The 16,071-nt window shown below is 47.7% G+C and overlaps 1 protein-coding gene across 9 annotated transcripts in view; it reads left to right on the forward strand.

Annotated features, from left to right (window-relative positions):
• The window catches only part of APBB2 (amyloid beta precursor protein binding family B member 2), a 128,552-nt gene extending 113,308 nt beyond the window's left edge, over window positions 1-15,244 (forward strand). For 7 of the 9 annotated variants that reach the window (XM_054163815.1, XM_054163832.1, XM_054163821.1 and 4 more), the window contains 6 exons: window positions 7,382-7,496; window positions 8,741-8,828; window positions 10,424-10,507; window positions 10,983-11,098; window positions 11,703-11,882; window positions 13,806-15,244. In XM_054163815.1, the coding sequence (XP_054019790.1) occupies window positions 7,382-7,496; window positions 8,741-8,828; window positions 10,424-10,507; window positions 10,983-11,098; window positions 11,703-11,882; window positions 13,806-13,973 (751 nt within the window). In that variant the 3' untranslated portion in view covers window positions 13,974-15,244. The remainder of the gene's footprint in view (window positions 1-7,381; window positions 7,497-8,740; window positions 8,829-10,423; window positions 10,508-10,982; window positions 11,099-11,702; window positions 11,883-13,805) is intronic. The other 2 variants (XM_054163843.1, XM_054163809.1) reach the window with 1 other exon arrangement.
• Window positions 15,245-16,071: the final 827 nt, after the last annotated feature.

A 16,071-nucleotide genomic window follows, 5' to 3' on the forward strand; every position in this document is an offset into this window, starting at 1 on the left:
GCTCTTTCAGGCAGTACTTAATTGGGCTGTCTCCTAGGACTTTAGCCTAATAGTGGCAAATGGCTGTGACTGCTACTCAAACAGGACAGCATTAGCATAAATTGCATTTAATGTGATGATATTCAGCCAGGGTTGAGCAGCTAAGTGATGCTTAGCCAGGTGTTAAATAGGTAGGGCTAGGCAAGGTTTAGTCAATTACTGCAGACATTTGCCAATTAAAGAGGGTAAAAGAGCAAATACAAATGAAATGCCTTTCTGCTTAGCTCCTTGTCTTGCCTTTGCAGTTCTCTGAATTGATTTTTTTTTAAATGGCTCTCTCTAGTCCTGTGCTCCTCCAAAATTAAGAAATCTCTACTGATTTTTTAGCTGTTCAGCCCATTTGTGCAGCAAAATAATGTTCTTAACTGTCTTTGTTGATTTTTGCCTTTTTTCCAGAGTACTGATTTATACCCAGTGCCTATAACCAGAAAGGTACTGGTGGGTCATGTTCATAGAATGGTTTGGGTTGGAAGGCACCTTAAAGATCATCTCGTTCCAGTACCCCTTCCACTAGACCAGCTTGCTCAAGGCCTTGTCCAGCCTGGCCTTGAACACCTCCAGGGAGTGGGCATCCACGACCTCCACGGGCAACCTGTTCAGTGTCTCACCACCCTCACTGGGAAGAATTTCTTCCTAATCTCCAGTCTAAATTTGCCCTCTTCAAGCTTCAGTCCATTCCCTCACATCCTGTTGGTACAATCCCTTGTAAAAAGTTCTTCCCCAGCTTTTTTTTGTAGTCCCCTTTCAGGTACTTGGAGGTCCTTATAAGGTCTCCCTGGAGCCTTCTTTTCTGCAGGCTGAACAGCTCCAACTCAGCCTGTCCCCACAGGGGAGGTGCTCCAGCTCTCTAATCATCTTCATGGCCCTCCTCTGGACCTGCTCTAGCAGCTCCATGTCCCTCTTATGCTATGGGCACCAGAACTGGCTGCAGTACTCTAGGTGGTGTCTTACCAGAGCAGAGGGGCAGAATCCCTTCCCTCATCCTGCTGGTCACACTGCTTTTGTTGCAGCCCAGGACACAGTTACCTTCTGGGCTGCCAGCAACCTCTGCCAGCTCTTGTTGAGTTCATCATCAACTGATACCCCCAAGTCCTTCTCCTGGAGACTGCTCTTGAGCTACTTCTCACTTGGCCTACATTTGTGCTTGGGATTGCCCCAACCCAGGTGTGGGACATTGGCCTTATTGAACTTCATGAAGTTGGCTTGGGCCCAGCTCTCAAGGCTGTACTGTACTATGCAGCACCCCTTGTCTGTAGCCCTCTGTCAACAGAACTGGTACACTTGTGTGGGAAAGTTTTAAGAATACACAGCAAGCATTTTTTTCTGCAACAGGGTAGATTATTTTCCCACTAAATACCTTGCTGCTCTCCCCACTGACGTGGGAGGGGATTTTACTAGGAGCTCTGATTGCACTTGCAGCCCAGAAAGCCAGTCACATCCTGGGCAGCATCAAGAGCCAGCAGGTCAAGGGAGGTGATTCTCCCCCTCTACTCCACTCTTGTGAGACCCCACCTGGAGTACTGTGTTCCGTTCTGGAGCCCCTATTACAGGAAGGATCTGGAGGTGCTGGAAGGTGTCCAGAGAAGGGCCACAAGGATGAGCAGAGGGCTGGAGTACCTCTCCTATGAGGACAGACTGAGGGAGTTGGGGCTGTTCAGTCTGGAGAAGAGACGGCTCTATGAGGAGATCTAATTGTGGCCTTCCAGTATCTGAAGGGGGCTACAAGAAAGCTGGGGAGGGACCTTTGAGGGTGTCAGGTAGTGATAGGACTGGGGGGAATGGAACAAAACTAGAAATGGGTAGATTCAGATTGGATGTTAGGAAGTTCTTCCCCATGAGGATGGTGAGACACTGGCACAGGTTGCCCAGGGAGATGGTGGAAGCCTCATCCCTGGAGGTTTTGAAGGCCAGGCTGGATGTGGCTGTGAGCAACCTGCTGTAGTGTGAGGTGTCCCTGCCCATGGCAGGGTGGTTGGAACCAGATGATTCTTGATGTCCCTTCCAACCCTAACAGTTCTATGATTCTATGAAATGCCACAGATCCCGTGTGCACACACCTCGCATTGAGACAGACTCCAGCTCTGTATCCAGCCATGAGCTTTGTAAAGGTTTTTCACCTAGTTTTTTTCCCCCCTTGTTTTCCCCACAAGGTGTAAAATCAGCAGAGTTTTGAGGGGAGGCATTAGCTTTTTGCCATGCATCTACATTGCAAGCACGTTACTCTGCACTTCTTTGTTATCAGAAGGGCTGGGTGCACATAAATCTCACTTAAATGTTAATGAGCTTCAAGTGAGCTGCAGTGGAACCAAGGTTTACAGATGAAGTGACCCAAAAGGGATCTGAACTGAAAGAAGTATCACAGAGCAGTCTTTGGGCTTATTTTTCTTCAGGGCTTTGGACAAACAAGGAGCTGTTGCCTTCTGGCCCTGTTTAGGGCAGCACAAACCTTTTCCCAAGTTTTTGTTACTGGAGCTGCTGGGAGCAGATCCCCAAAGCCAAAAGGGAGCGAAGAGCTCAGATTTGTTCTCCCAAAGCTCAGGGGTTTTCTTTTTCTTCAACACCTGCAATGCCTAAAGCAGGCTGCCAGGCTGCTGCTGGCATTGGAGGAGCCAAGTGCTGTCAGCCAGTGCCATCATCTCCCAAGTCCCAGCTACTGGGCCACCATGCGTGACCGCTCCAGTGAGCACAGGGCATCTTGGTGACTTAATGAATGCATGGAGTCAGGAGCAGTGTTTGTACTCTGTCAGAAGGCAGGAGGCTGTTTCACCTGCTAATTTTGATTGATGATTTGCAAACAGATGGTGCTGGCAGAGTTGCACATGAGGCAGTGGCATGGGTTTTGAAGAACTCGAATTTCCTCCTGTGAGGAGAGGCTGAGGGAGCTGGGGTTGTTTAGCCTGGAGAAGAGGAGGCTCAGGGGAGACCTTCTTGCTCTCTACAACTACCTGAAGGGAGGTTGTTGACAGGTGGGACTTGGTCTCTTCTCCCAGGCAACCAGCAACTGAACAAGAGGACACAGTCTCAAGCTGTGCCAGGGGAGGTTTAGGCTGGATGTTAGGAAGAAATTCTTTAGCGAGAGAGAAACTGGCCATTGGAATGTGCTGCCCAGGGAGGTGGTGGGGTCAGCATCCCTGCAGGTGTTTAAGAAGAGACTGGACAGTGCCTTGGTCTTGTTGATTAGATAGGGTTGGGTGATTGGTTGAATGATCTCAGAGGTCTCTTCCAACCTGCTTGACTCTGTGTTTCTGTCTCAGCAGATTTACTGAGGCAGGCCTGGAGCATCTGAAGGTTTATTCTTATTTGCAACCCATGTGTGTCATTAGCCCATTTACCTCCTTCTAGCTGTCCAGGTGCTTACAGTGAAGCACTGGGGTGCGAGTCTGGAACACCACCAAGAGATTTTGATTAGCTCTCAGTAGTCACCTCTGCTGGACTAGCTGGCGTTTCATCCTGTTGTGCTATGCCACCTTGTTAATGAATGCATAGAATCATAGAGTCATTAAGGTTGGAAAAGACCTTTAGAATCATTGAGTCCAACCATAACCCAGCTACTGTGACCACTAAATTATAGCCTGAAGCACCACCTCTGCAGCTTCTTGAACACCTCCCTGGGCAGCATGTTCCAGTGCCTGACCCCTCTATCAGTAAATAAGTTTTTCCTGATGTCCAATATAAACCTCCCCTGGCACACCTTGAGGTCATTTCTTCTCATCCTATTGCTAGCTGCTTTGGAGAAGAGACACCAACAGTGGCCTCATTCCAGCCTCCTTTCAGATATTTGTAGAAAGCAGTAAGATCTCCCCTCAGCCTTTGCTTCTCCAGAGTAAACAACCTCAGCTTCCTTAGCTGTTCCTCATATGATGCCCTTCAAACCCCTCACCAGGCTCACTGCTCTTCTCCAGACAGTCTTCAGCACTTCAGTGTGTTTTCTGTACTGAGCTGAACACAGTACTCAAGCTGTGGCCTCACCAGGGCCAAGTACAGGGGCAGTATCACTTCCCTGCTCCTGCTGGACTCTCCGATTTTGATACCATTCCATGCAGAAATCTTTACAGAAGCTACAGGACCAAGCACAGTGAAAGCATTTTGTGCACTGCTGCAGTGCTGAGGCAATGCTTGCTGATCTGGGGGGAGGGCCAGGTGCCCTCAGCAGCATCTCCCCAGCACCCATCAACACCCCCATGGGTGGAAAGTGATATTTTCAAGTTGGCTCAAGGCAAGTGGAATTTCACTGGACAAGAAATAGAGGTTTCTCACAGCCTCAGGGGCTTTGCAGACTGCACACCAGAGACTTGGTGCAAACAGTGGAGGTGTCAGTGTTTCTTGAAGGAGTCCTGCAGCAGTCCACAGAGGAGAGTGTTCAGTGGCCCACGTGCAGGGGCTGCCCTGTCAGCACACTGCATTTTGTCTGGTAACAACATCTTTGTGGGCAGTATCTGCCCTTTGCCAAGCACAGAGCAGGTCTGGCTCATCAAAGCTACTATCATCCTCCTCTTACATGGACAACAGGGTTGTAGGCACTGTTGTGGCAGGACTAAAGTGGCATTGAGCCCCTTTGTCACCTGGAGCATCCCACTGCAGATACCGCATCCACAACACTCACCAGATTCTTTCTTCCTGCCCTCATGACAGGTCTTACAGTGACATTCCTGAGCCTGGGTTCTGTGTGGTGGCTTGTTCCCTTGGCTGTCATTAACCTTCCAGGAGCAGAGAAGTGTTCCCACCAAAAAGCACAGGAGCTTGTTAATGTCAGTGCTGCCCTCCATGCTGGTCTCCTTTGATCAAAAAAGGCAATTTACACTTGTAAGAGAAACAAAGCTCAGCAGGCTGCCCTCTGTCCACCTCTCTGTCTTTAAAATGCTGTTGAAAATGCTCTCATCTAAGGGTGCTTCCCACTTACAGGGCATAATTATGGATTTTGTTCCTTTATTACCAGAGTCTTTGATCCTGGCAGAATTCAGCCTTTAGTTGAACGCAGCTTTCATTGCTTGCCTCATTTTTCTCTCCAGTCCTTTGAGCCCTACCTCCACTGGGAGGTGAAATTGCTGACTAAACATATTTGCTGACTAAACAGGTTCCCTTAGGGCTGAAAATCCTTGCAGCTGAGCTCTACTTTCAGATAAACTCTCTGCAGGGTGGGATTTTATGTGGCCACAGGGGTGGTCCATGCATCAAGGACTTGACAGTGCAGTGGAGATGCCCTACCTGATGTGGTCTCCTGCTGCAAAGCACTGTAGGTTATTGGGCAGTTGTGGTGTGCCAGGGCCACAAGTTCTTGGCCTGTTACAAATGGATTTCTTGTTTACCTGGAATATCCCTCCTGTCTCTTTACCAGTTGGCAATTGCTCCTCCTGTCTCTTCACCTTGCTGGCAATTGCTCATGTGTAAAGAGGAAAGGCACTGGAAAGAGGTTTGAGGCATAAGAGGCCTGAAGCTTCCCTTGTCTGGGGGAATCCTAGTTACTACTCAGCATAGTTCTGGCAGGGATGGAAAATCCTGAACCCCACAATCTGGAGATTGTGGGAGGGTCACAAAGTAGGACTGGGCTGTGGTTGCTCAGGGGTCATGAAAAAGCAGAGGAACAAGACCAAGGAGCACAGAATCTGAAGAGAAGTGAGTTGGGAAGAAGCATGGCTTTGCCTGGTTGCCATCTCTGCATGTCTGCAGAACCAGCTTCACGTTCCCAGCATGAGTGGGTCAATGGCTCTCTTTGTCCCCAAAGGGTCATGAAGGCAAATTATCTCTACAAGGACCAAGGTGATGGGTCAAGGCAAATCCTTAATTTAGTATCCCAAAAGCTGGGATATACCCAGACCCTGATGCATTCTTTATACCTTGGCACCACTGCAACATTTCCAGAAGACCTGTAAGTCTTCACCAGCCTGAGAACAAATGAACACCATCCCATCAATCCATCACCCATGGCAGAAAGCTGTACCTTGTCATGGTGACTGGCCTGCATGGTGCACAACTCTCTTTTTGTAGGGCAGCTTTATTTAACTTTCAGACAAAAAAATAAGGCCAGAAATTTAGGCCAATTAGTGTGAGCAAAGCTCAGCACGTTCACATCTCCCTCATGCAGCCAGATCTCTAATTACTCTCTGCATATTTTAAACACTTTAGAGAGTCCTCTGAAGCAGGATTTTTCTCCAACTAGAATGTTGTGTCCTGTTTCTCAGATCTTTTTTTTATTAGCATTTAGGAGCTGTGTGTTTCCTGTCTTAACCTGTAACTTCTTTTTTCCTCCTCTTTTTATTTGTCTTCAATAAAACGCTTGAGTAAATGTTCCTGTGTACTTTGGGTTGCAGTTGGAATTGCAGCTTGTAAGTTCAGTAAGTTGCCAGTGTCAGGAAACCATAAGGAGACACAGAACATTAGGGGTTGCAAGGGACCCCCAAAGATCATCTAGTCCAACCCCCCTGCCAGAGTAAGATCACCTAGAGTAGGTCACACAGGAATGCATCCAGGTGGGTTTTGAAAGCCTCCAGAGAAGGAGACTCCACAACTTCTCTGGGCAGCCTGCTCCAGGGCTCCGTCACCCTTTCCTTACACTCACATGGAACTTCCTATTCACCAGCTTGCACCCATTGCCCCTTGTCCTATCATTGGGCATCCCTGAGCAGAGCCTGGCGCTGTCCTCCTGACACTGCCCTTCACATGTTTATAAACATGCATGGGGTCACCCCTCACACTCCTCTCCTCCAAGCTCAAGAGCCCCGGCTCCCTCAGCCTTCCCTCATAAGGGAGATGTTGCACTGCCTTCAGCATCTTTGTGGCTCTATACTGGACTTGCTCAAGCAGTTCCCTGAGGTCCTCCTTGAACTGAGGAGCCCAGAACTGGATGCAACATTCCAGATGCAGCCTCACCAGGGCAGAGTAGAGGGGGAGGAGAACCTCTCTCTGCCTACTAACCACTCCCCTTCTAATACACCTCTTGTCCAGAAGGGCACATTGCTGGCTCATGGTTATCCTTCTGTCCACCAGGACCCCCAGGTCCCTATCCCCTACGTTGCTCTCCAAGTGGTCAGTCCCCAACCTCTACTGATCCATGGGGTTGTTCTTTCCCAGATGCAAGATTCTACACTTGTCCTAGTTGTATTTCATTTAATTACTCTTTAATTATATAGATTAAGCACAAACCCCAACATCTGTGTGTCCTGGGGGTGCGGTCTGTTTGATTTGCAGGCCTGCTTTGCCCAAGGTGTGTTTATTCTCTGACAGCTGAGACATGCACTCTTTCATCGAAACAGGACATGCTGTTGAGGAGATGCTACTGTTCTGAATGCCTTCATTATTATTTTTTTGCTTGTTTCTAACATGTTGTTTGGTTTTGTTTGCACAGAGACTTTGCTTACGTGGCAAGGGACAAGGACACCAGGATTCTGAAATGTCATGTGTTCCGCTGTGACACACCTGCCAAAGCCATCGCCACCAGCTTGCACGAGATCTGCTCAAAGGCAAGTGGCTGCAAAGGGTTAAAGTCAGCTGCCTTTGCCTGTGAAGAAGTCATAGAATCATACAATTGTTAGGGTTGGATGGGGCCTCAAGGATCATCTGGTTCCAACGCCCCTGCCATGGGCAGGGACACCTCACACTACAGCAGGTTGCTCACAGCCACATCCAGCCTGGCCTTCAAAACCTCCAGGGATGAGGCTTCTACCACCTCCTTGGGCAACCTGTTCCAGTTTCTCACCACCCTCATGAGGAAGAACTTCCTAACATCCAATATGAATCTATCTACTTCTAGTTTTGTACCATTCCCCCCAGTCCTATCACTCCCTGACACCCTCAAAAGTCCCTCCCCAGCTTACTTGTAGGCCTCCTTCAAATACTGGAAGGCCACAATAAGGACTCCTTGGAGCCTTCTCTTCTCCAGACTGAACAGCCCCAACTCCCTCAGTCATAGCACATTTGTGCACACCTAATGTGCACAAATGGATGGGAGTAATGGGAAGGTGAGATTTAAGGAAGATGATGGCTGTTCAGCCTGGAGAAGAGGAAACTCCAGGGAGATCTTCCAGTACGTGAAGAGGGCCTACAAGGAAGCCAGGAAGGGGCTTTTTACTTGATGATCTTGGAGGTCTTTTCCAGCTAAACAATTCTATAATTCTGTAGCTGAGCTTTAGGAAGCCTCTGTTAGCTTCCCTGGGTCTCTTCTCAGTCAGACATTTGTAGGGAATAAGCATTGAAAGGGGTTATTCTGAGGTGAGGGCTTTTCCCCTCTTTGGCTGGTGCTATAAATCTGGGGGAAAGAACAGGCTGTATTTGGCATGGGATTTTTCATTCCAGAAGAAACATAAAAATGGAGGGGGAAACAATACACAGCAGAAGATGGATCAGAGAGGAGCATGAATAATGAACACTCTTTGTATTAAATATTTATACTTCTTGCCATGTTACTCCTCACTGCAGTTTTGCTGTTGATAACACATGGCTAGAGGTTTGGGTTCTTTTCCCCCCTCCTCCATCTGTCTTTCATCTAGAGTTGGAGACCACATTAAGTTCTTTATGCAGTTTAAGGAATGGTGAATAAACTGGAAGAAAAAATGAGGATTGTTGGTTAAAATAATACCTTGCTTAGCCACATAGCTTCTGATTTATTTGAGGAACTAGGGTTGTCAGACAAGTAAATTTATGTTTATGGTTGCTGCTGTGCTGTATTTCAAACCAAGCAAAGCTGTACTCTCCCTGTCTTCCCCAGATTATGGCTGAACGGAAGAATGCTAAAGCTATGGCTTGCAGCTCCCTGCAGGACAGGACAAGTGTCACCCTTGATGTTCCTCTGCAAGGTACTGTGTGTTACACCTGCTGCCTTGGGTTGTTCCTCTTTCACATAGGTTTTGGTTCTGATGCTGCTTCTGACTAATAAAAGGAGCAGGTTGGTTGGAGGCCAGGAGTGCAATCCTGTCATTTAGTTACTGTATCTGACAGGAAGCTGTTGCTGGGTTACGGCAAAGGTGCCTGGTGGGTATGGTGACAGTGGGGGAGTCCTGCTCCCTTGTGTCAGATCCTGCAGTTCCTCCTTCATTTCAAAATACATTTGTCCCAAATGAAGTTTGTCTTGCTTGTGGCTTTGTTTAGCCTGGAGAAGAGGAGGCTCAGGGGAGACCTTATTAGAGTAGAATAGAATTAACCAGGTTGGAAGAGACCTTTGAGATCATCGAGTCCAACCTATCACCCAATACTATCTAATCAACTAAACCATGGCACCAAGCACCCCATTCAGTCTCTTCCTAAACACCTCCAGGGATGGTGACTCCACCACCTCCCTGGGCAGTCCATGCCAATGGCCAATCTCTCTTTCTGTGAAGAATTTCTTCCTAACATCAGCCTAAACCTCTCCTGGCGCAGCTCTCTACAACTACCTGAAAGGAGGCTGTAGACAGGTGGGGGTTGGTCTCTTCTCCCAGACAACCAGCCCCAGAACAAGAGGACACAGCCCCAAGCTATGCCAGGGGAAGTTTAGGCTCAAGGTGAGGAGAAAGGTCTTCACAGAAAGAGTTATTGGCCTTTGGAATATGCTGCCCAGGGAGGTGGTAGAGTCTCTGTCCCTGGAGGTGTTCAAAAAAGGATTGGATGTGGCATTCAAAGCCATGGTTTAGTTGTCAAGAGGTGTTAGGTATTAGGTAATAGGTTGGACTTGATGATCTCTGAGGTCTTTTCCAACCTGGTTGATGCTATGACTCTATGATACTTGCATGCATTGTCCTTCGCAAATCAAAACACTTCCTGCCTTGAAACTGCAGAAATGAGCCAAGAATTTCCTTACAAACCAAACAGGCACTTGGAATCGGAGGAGCTGCAGGAGGACTCCTCCTAGGAGGGGGATGCAATGTGTTGTTAGCTAATTTAAGGGTCTTTTGCACACTGGTAGGAGAAAGTTGCCTTTGCAAGCCTTTGTAACTCACAGCTTTGGAGCTGCTGTTTGGAAAGCAGTCCAGGAGAGCAAACAGACTTTGTGTTAGCGAGATGGGAAAGTCTGTGTCATTTGGTACTGAGTAACTTACTCCTCATCCATCCATCCATCCACAGGTGGAATTGTCTGCTCAGAGTAGTATTGATTGCTTGTAAACTGTGCTTAACTTATTAAAAGGGATGGTGTTAGAAAGAGATTGCAGAGTTTGCACAGGCAGTGAACCTTAGGCTTGTGTGTCTCAGGAACACAATCATTTGTATTTTCTGACCTTATTCTTAGCACAGATCAAGAGCTGGGGGATACAAATTTTTCCCTGGTTCCTTTAGAAATTATTGAGCCTTCTTCTTGTCAGGAGGTAAAAATTCCTTGCAATAAATATTCTGAGCAAGCTGGTTTATTGATGGAATAAAAGTGGTTTTCTCTGCTGTGAATGCTGGTTAACAGAAACTGATTTTTGTTCCCATGCAGTAGATTTCCCAACACCAAAGACAGAACTGGTCCAGAAGTTCCACGTCCAGTACCTGGGCATGCTGCCTGTGGCTAAACCTGTGGGTATGTAACACTTCAGTGACTTCCAAAGTACCTTGCACAAACTGAGGGCTGGCCTCTAGCTAGCCAAAAGTAAATGCATGATTTTCAAAGGGCAGCCACTCTTGCACCTCAGCCATAGAAGTCAGCCATGAAGACATCTAATATCCAGGGCCTCATTTGAATGTGTGTTTTGCAGCCAAAGAGCTTTGGGAGCTGCCAAGATGATGGAGGTTCTTTCTGCTACCAATGAGCAGGGCCCTAAAGAACCAAAGTGGTACCACAGCTAACCAAGATCTGATACTGGGTTGTTCTAAATAGGAGGCACCTGGTTTCCTTTTGCAGATGAAGAAAACCAACTTCACAAGCCTTCCTTCACATCATCACATTCATTTCAATGAGTCCAAAACAATGTGTGTGCTACTATTTGGAAATAGGAATTATTTTGATTGTCTGCTCATGTATTTATTTCCCATCATTGCATTTTCTTCTCTGCTAGGAATGGATACTCTGAACAGTGCCATTGAAAGCCTAATGACTTCCTCTAGCAAAGAAGACTGGATGCCAGTTACCATGAATGTTGCTGATGCTACTGTCACAGTCATCAATGAGGGGGTAAGGCAGGCAGGCTTCTTTAAAGCACACCTAACAGGATGTGAGGCTTGAAAACCAGGAGCAAAGCAGCACTGGTGAAAAGAGAAAATTCACATTAGATTTCATTTGCTTATTTCCATAGTCTGCAGAGGCTTTTACTGCTGGTATCAGCAGTATCACCAAGCACCCCATCAAGTCTCCTCCTAAACACCTCCAGTGATGGTGACTCCACCACCTCCCTGGGCAGCACATTCCAATAGCCAGTCACTCTCCATATGAAGAATTTCTTCCTAACATCCAGTCTAAACCTCCCCTGGTGCAGCTTGAGACTCTGTCCTCTTGTTCTCCCAGCCAAGACAGAGAGCAGCAGCCAGAGGAGAAAGAAGGGAATGAAAAGGAATGTGAGATGCTGTTAGGGTACATCTGAGCAATGAAATCCCTTTAGAATAATCTCTTGTTTTCCTTTTTACACCCAACTGTGGATTTTGTTTGTACTTCTCCAGCCTCCTGCCCATAAATTTGCAGCTAGCTTTAAAGGCACAGCCTAAAACTGTCAGAGTTCCACAGAGCAGTACCAACAGTACCAGAGCCAACAGTAACCTTCCATCATTTGCTTTGTGAGCAGAATGAAGAGGAGATCTTGGTGGAGTGCCGCGTGCGGTTCCTGTCCTTCATGGGCGTAGGCAAGGACGTCCACACGTTTGCCTTCATCATGGATACAGGGAACCAGCATTTCGAGTGCCACGTCTTCTGGTGCGAGCCAAACGCAGGCAACGTGTCAGAAGCTGTTCAGGCCGCTTGTATGGTAAGTGACCTTCTCCAGAGGCACCCAACAGCATCTAGAGCTAGCACCACCTCCGTAAGTGATCGTCTCTCCCAGTTGGCAATTGTATGAATTGCCAAGAGAGAAGGAAAAAGGAACAGATAAAAATAGGAATTGGGATTCTGATGCGTTGAATCGATTAAAACCCAGAGAGTTTTAAATCTGAAATGTCAGTTTGGTGAACAGTGTCCCCTTTAATCATCTTCCCACCTAACCTCTGCAGCTTCTGTATGAGTCAGATCTTTTCTTTCACTGTGCGAGGTACCTAATGCTGGAAAAACATTCTGCTCAGAGCTGTGTTACAGAGTCTAGAATCATAGAATCAATAAGGTTGGAAAAGACCTGAGAGACCATCAAGTCCAACCTACCACCCAACACCTCATGACTAACTAAACCATGGCTTCAAGTGCCACGTCCAACCCTTTTTGAACACCTCCAGTGAGAGTGACTCCACCACCTCCCTGGGCAGCACATTCCAATGGCAAATCTCTCTTTCTGGGAAGAACTTTCTCCTCATCTCAAGCCTAAACTTCCCCTGGTGCAGCTTGAGACTGTGTCCTCTTGTTCTGGTGCTGGTTACCTGGGAGAAGAGACCAACCCACACCTGGCTACAGCCTCCCTTCAGGAAGTTGTAGAGAGCAATAAGGTCTCCCCTGAGCCTTCTCTTCTCGAGGCTAAACAGTCATAGAATCAATAAGGTTGGAAAAGACCTCAGAGACCATCAAGTCCAACCTACCACCCAACACCTCATGACTAACTAAACCATGGCTTCAAGTGCCACATCCAATCCCTTTTTGAAGGAAATCATCCTGTTTCCAGAGCAAATGAACCCAGAAATCTTAATTTCTCTGTTTTCAAAGGGCTGTTTGTGTGGTTTAGTATGGTCAGAAGCAACTGGGCTGCTGGCTGTCTGTTGGGGCTGCTGGTTTGCTCTAGCAGAAAACTGTGTCAAGCTGCACCAGGGGAGGTTCAGGCTGGATGCTTGGAGATGCTTCTTCACAGAGAGGGTTCTCAAACATTGGAAGGGTCTGCCCAGGATAGTGGTAGAGTCACCATCCCTTGACCTGGTGCTTAGGGACATGGTTTAGTATTGAGCCTTCAGTGCTGGGTTAAGAGTTGGACTGAATGATCTTTGAGGTCTCTTGCAACTGGAAGTTTTCTGTGATCATGTGCTAATGAACATTTTCTGCCCACCAATGTCCCATTCACTTCATCTGGGCTGTTTCATAGAATCACATAATTGTTTTGGATGGAAAAGACCTCTAAGATCATTGAGTCCAACCATCAACCTAACACCACCACGGCCATTAAACTATGGCCCAAAGTGCCATGTCCACGTGTTTCTTGAACACCTCCAGGCATGGTGACTCCACCACCTCCCTGGGCAGCCTCTTCCAATGCCTGACCACTCTTTCAGGAAAGAATGTTTTCCTAATATCCAATCTAAACCTCCCCAAGTACAATTTCAGGCCATTTCCTTTTGTTCACCTGATACTAAAGAAAAGAGACCAACCCCACCTGACTCCAACCTCCCTTCAGGGAGTTGTAGAGCCAGAAGGTGTCTCCTCAGCTTCCTTTTCTTCAAACTAAACATCCCCAGTTCCCTCAGCTGTTCCTCACCAGCCCTGTTCTCCAGACCCTTCACCAGATTTGTTGCCCTTCTCTGGACCTGCTCCAGCACCTCAGCGTCCTTCTTGTGGTGAGGGTCCCCAAAACTGAACTGTGGCCTCCCCAGTGCTGAGTGCAGTGGCACCACCCCTGCCCTACTCCTGCTTGCCACACTACTGCTGATCCAGGCCAGGACATCACAGCCAGCGGGGAGGTTTGACTCCGCTTAATGACCAAGTACTAGAAGTGTGCCTGCAGTGCAGGGTGAGATTGCAGAATGCTTTTGCTGTGTTGCAGTTACGGTATCAGAAGTGCTTGGTGGCCAGACCTCCGTCACAGAAAGTCCGACCGCCCCCCCCTCCCGCGGACTCGGTGACCAGGAGAGTGACGACCAACGTCAAACGCGGAGTGCTGTCCCTCATTGACACTTTGAAACAGAAGCGCCCGGTCACCGAGACGCCCTAGCTGCCCCAGGGAGGAGGCTCCTCCCCTGCAGCTGAAGATAGGAACAGGAACTGACAGTGTCTGGCCTTCCGTTTCCAGCTGCTGATGCTTTGTCTTCAGAGAATTTACCCTTCCTGAACCCGTGTTAGACGAGCATGTTCTCTCCTTCTCGCCACCATCGTGTGATAATGAAAAGAAGCATGAATAATTTTGTTGCTGTCAGTGAGTTCCATCCTGAGCAATGGAAGGTCTGTTTGATTGTAAATACCTGAACAGTTAACCTAAACTCACACAAAACGAGAATATGGCCACGTCCCTCCCGGTGAACTCATGCTTAAAGTCCTTGGAGTGAATGATGCCTGAGTTGATAGTTTCACCGTCTTGAGCTGGATTGGTCACAAACCCATCTTAAACCCTGCAGCGCTTCGCTCTGTTTTCAACACTGGAGTAGTTACCAAGTGCCAGCTACCCTTGAGTTACTGTAGATTTAATACCAAGGCTTGTTTTTTACACAGCTACACCTGCTAGTTTGCAGTTGTTTGTCAGCATTGCTCTGGCAACCACTCAACGTCTCCCCGCCACGCTTTGCCATCACGGGGTCGTTACTTCACGGATGGGCTGAGAGGAGAGTTGTGGTTAGCACCAAACCAGTGCTGGGAATTCCACAAGAGTGTTTTCAGCAACTGAGCTGCAGGGTCATCCACGGAAGCTTTTCGGCTTCAACCACACAGATGCAACTGTTGGCTGTTAAATTTATTCTCCCACATCTGTCATTCACCCATCAGACCCACCATTTGTTTCACACAGGGCTCAAACCAATCAGGGGTAAGAAAGAATTCAGTGATTTTATTGTCCTACAGCTCCTACAGGGACTAGAATCCCAGCCATGGGATGTGGAGGCGTGGCTGGAAGGGACCTCTGCAGGTGATCAAGTCCAACCCCTCTGTCACAGCAGGGTCACCTAGAGCAGCTTTCACAGGAATGCTTCTGGGTGGGTTTTGAAGGCCTCCAAAGGAGACTCCACAACCTCTCTGGGCAGCCTGTTCCAGTGCTCCAGCACCCTTAGTAAAGCAGTTTCTCCTGATGTCCAAGTGAACACTCCACACCTTTTCTATCCAAGTGCTGGATGAAAAGTTCAGTTCAGTGTCTGGTTGCACAGTGCCCCCCACCCCTCAGATTTTGTAGCAGACTAATTAACGTGGCACAAAAGGAACAGTAATGGATCTTGTTCAAAACTTCCATTCAATTCCTTTTAATGCTTTTGTGGCACAGTAAGAAGAGAGAGCTTCTGAGAGTGCTTGAGGTGCTACAGGCCTGACTTCCAAAGCTTTATCTGCTTGCCTTCCTTGACACCCTACTGCAGGCCCTGGCACGGTCAGCCCAGTGCCATCCCTCATAGCTTTACCTCAGGCTGGTTTTCCACCCCAGCTGCACATCTCAAGTCTCTCCCTTTGCCACCTTCTGCCGAGATCTGCAGATTGGTGCAAACTTTGGAAATGGAACACTAAAGGTATTTTTAACTAGCAGTAACACGTTTTTGCCTCCATTTATAGATAGGCTCCACACTGTCTCCCCAAGTCTGCAAATCTTGTCGTGCTGTAATCCTCCAGGAAGAGTGACAAGGTTGTTAGTACAGGAACTCTGGGGTTTTTTATTTCACTATGCAAGAGTCTGTTAGAAACAAAACCTATTTCGCTTTTCAGTTTGTAAAAGAAATTAACAGCAACACCTGGCAATGAAACATAGGAACACAAGAGGTAAAGAATGATGAGTCAAGAAACTTCTGCACCGGAAAATGCAGAGAAGTGTTTAACTGAATGCAGTGTGATGCATAAGCAAGTGTCAGGTGAAGGCTGGCTATGCAACTATTGTCATTAAATTTAGCTCTGAAGAGCTGATCCTCCACCCAGCTCAAATCTCTTTCTGATCCTGATTCTGCACCCCAGGCACTGAAGTCTCCCTTCCCAGGGCTCACATTCCTGCTACCTCCTTTGCACCAGCAAAGCTAGAGGAGAAGCTGCTTATGCCAAATAGGCAGGAAGAGCAAACAGCCCCAGCTGAAGGGATGACAACCACCTCACCCCTTTTTTAACAGCACCAGTGGTTTAACCTGACCATG

The sequence above is a fragment of the Dryobates pubescens genome, chromosome 1 (assembly GCF_014839835.1).
Source record: "Dryobates pubescens isolate bDryPub1 chromosome 1, bDryPub1.pri, whole genome shotgun sequence".
Taxonomy (NCBI): Eukaryota; Metazoa; Chordata; class Aves; order Piciformes; family Picidae; genus Dryobates; species Dryobates pubescens.